The sequence below is a fragment of the Galeopterus variegatus genome, unplaced genomic scaffold, assembly GCF_000696425.1.
Source record: "Galeopterus variegatus unplaced genomic scaffold, G_variegatus-3.0.2 Scaffold1607, whole genome shotgun sequence".
Lineage (NCBI taxonomy): Eukaryota > Metazoa > Chordata > Mammalia > Dermoptera > Cynocephalidae > Galeopterus > Galeopterus variegatus.
In genome coordinates, this window is record NW_007727718.1 from 99142 (window position 1) to 101821 (window position 2680).

General features: G+C 38.6%; 1 protein-coding gene across 1 annotated transcript in view; it reads left to right on the plus strand.

The window, feature by feature from the left end:
- The window catches only part of FRAS1 (Fraser extracellular matrix complex subunit 1), a gene marked incomplete at its 5' end in the record, with an annotated part of 258570 nt that overhangs the window by 95614 nt on the left and 160276 nt on the right, over positions 1-2680 (plus strand). Inside the window, one exon of the mRNA XM_008577934.1 lies at positions 913-1053. Within this exon, the coding sequence (XP_008576156.1) occupies positions 913-1053 (141 nt within the window). The remainder of the gene's footprint in view (positions 1-912; positions 1054-2680) is intronic.

A 2680-nucleotide genomic window follows, 5' to 3' on the forward strand; every position in this document is an offset into this window, starting at 1 on the left:
TGAACCAGGCACAGCATTTTACATCTCACCAAATTTCCTTGATCTGTATTATGTCATTTAATATTCACAATAACTTAGTAAAACAGGGTCGACACTATGAATCCTGTTTTACAAGAGAAAAGAAAAAGAAACTTAAGAGTGTTAATCAAGGCAACATAAAATCAGATATTAAACCCAAGTTTTCTGATTCCAGTTCAGGGCCCTATAAGCTATACTGTGCAGTCTTTCTATAACAAACGTCCAGGTAAGAAAGCAGAAAAATTAGGCTGTAAATGCTCAATTCATAGAAGATTAACTTGACCCAAAGAAATAATCCTACAGTCCTTTAAATAGTTGGCTCTTCATGTATTTAAAATACTACTACTAATATTAACAAAATTAACAATAATAAGAGTAGCAGTGGTAGAAGTAGGACAGTCGAGCCCTTTCCTTGTGCCAGGCACTGTTCTGGTCACTTCACATGTAATCTCAACAATTATTTGCATTGGGTGTTATTACTATTTCCATTTTTAAGACAAGTAGATTTTGTGACAGAGATTATTAAAGGAACTTGGCCCAAGGTCGACAGCTGCTAGGTGGTAGAGGAGGAATGGTACCCAGAAAGAACCATATGACCTCTCTTACAAGTCAGTAGTGTTAACTTTTTAAACAGTGCATCTATGTGCAGCATTTTTAGAGGGCTTTGTGTATTGCAGAGAGTGATCCTCTTATTCAGTTTCACTGAGGGTTTATCAGCTCCCTGTGAACTTCTGTAGGGAAACTGTTAGCATTCCCTTTAATACAGTTGGGGATCATTTCTTGCTTGTGCTCTAGCTCATTTGGTTGCAGTTCCTTTATTTCTCTATTGCTGGTGGTCCTAGCAGGGCATCTGTGCATTGGTTGTGCTTCATTAGTATGTCCTCTCTTTGATAGCCTGTCCTTGGGGGTGCCTGCAGTGCAGCCATAGGGACCGATGTCACCTCTGTGATCACGGGTTCCTTCTGAAGAGTGGCCTCTGTGTTTCCAACTGTGTTCCTGGCTTCTCTGTTCACTCCTCTAATGAAACATGTGCTGGTAAGTGCTTCTCCTCTGACGGTCTGGTGAATTCACTGGTTATTTTGATGTGCAAAGGCTGAATTTACAGATATAATTGACTCATGTGATATAAAATGCAGCATTCCCATTCTGGGAGAATTCTAAGAAATAGGGACTGTCTATAGAATATGGAAAATTAGGAAACTCAACTTCTATGATCTTTCGAAAGGAAAAAGCAGCAATCTGTGCTTTAAAAGCCAAAGCTATCGGGTAAGAAATTTGGCATAAAAAATGTGGCTGTGTTTTTGATCTACAGCCATGTTATAGAAAACTATGTATATATTTACATATATAATTTATTTACATTTATATAAACTTGTAAAGCTAATTCTGCCAAGGTGCAATGGTGCGTCCTTTTTGCACACAGTGGAGATAAATTATAAATAAATAACAAATAGTGTGTGGAACTTGTTCCATTAGGTTCACATGTTTGAAGTGGATGGATTTCAATCCACCCTATTTGCCATTAATAAAAATGAGGGAAAATGTTAAAGGAATGGAGCTAGTCTCGCCCAGCACATTAACGGACACTTCACCTTAAACAATGAAGAGAAGCAAATTTAAATTTAGTCCTAATTTTGAACCCAAAAGTTTTATAGGTGAATGAAGCTTGGAAGTTACATTATAGCTGAGCATTCCTTAGCTTTGGAGTGTTGTTCATCAATTACATGAGGCATATGCTGACACCCACAGTCAATCATATTTTCTGCCTTTATATTTCTGGACTCTAAGACTTCCCCATGGGAAAGAATATCTTTGGCTTAATTTACTGGGATCCTTCTGGAAACTGCAAGTACTTGAGAGTCAGCTTACTTCTCTTGGGACATAATACAAGCCACCTCGTGAAAGTGAATTCCACTTTCATTAGCGTGATCTTACGGTAGAAGTGGTCCCCCTGCAACATGGCATTCCCAGACTGTCCTGTCTGGCCTAGTTGTAGAAGGGAACACTACCCATTAAAGTCCAGGCAAAACAACTTGCAGGGGACAGGATGAATTCTGCATCATGGTAAGAAATCCTAATTCATCCATCAGATGTTTCATATGGACAGAGATTATAAAAATTTAAGACAAAGTGTATACATTTCACATGAATTCTGAGTATGAGCCACTGGTAGTCCTATTTTGTTGCAGATTAACTGATACTCTTCTAGAAAACGGTGTTAGACATTTGCCTCTTTTATTGCCCTTGGTGGCCTGACGTGTCAGGTGTATCAGGACAGAACTGTGGTTCTCAAACATGTGAGCCCTTTAGGATCACCTGGGAAGTCTGTAAAATTGTCCCACCCCAGAACATCTAAGTCGGAATCTCTTGGGCAGTAGAGCCCAAGTGTCAGTATTGTTCCCAGAACATCTAAGTCGGAATCTCTTGGGCAGTAGAGCCCAAGTGTCTTAAAAGATCTGTATATCATTATTATGATTATGATTATGATTGTTATTGAGATATAATTCACATACCATAAAAATCACCCTTTAAAGTATACAATTCACTGGTTTTTAGTATATTTACAAAGTTGTGCAACCATCACCACTATCGAATTCCAGAACATTTTTGTCACCCTAGAAAGAAATCCTATTACCTTTAGCAGCCTCTGCTCATTCCCCCC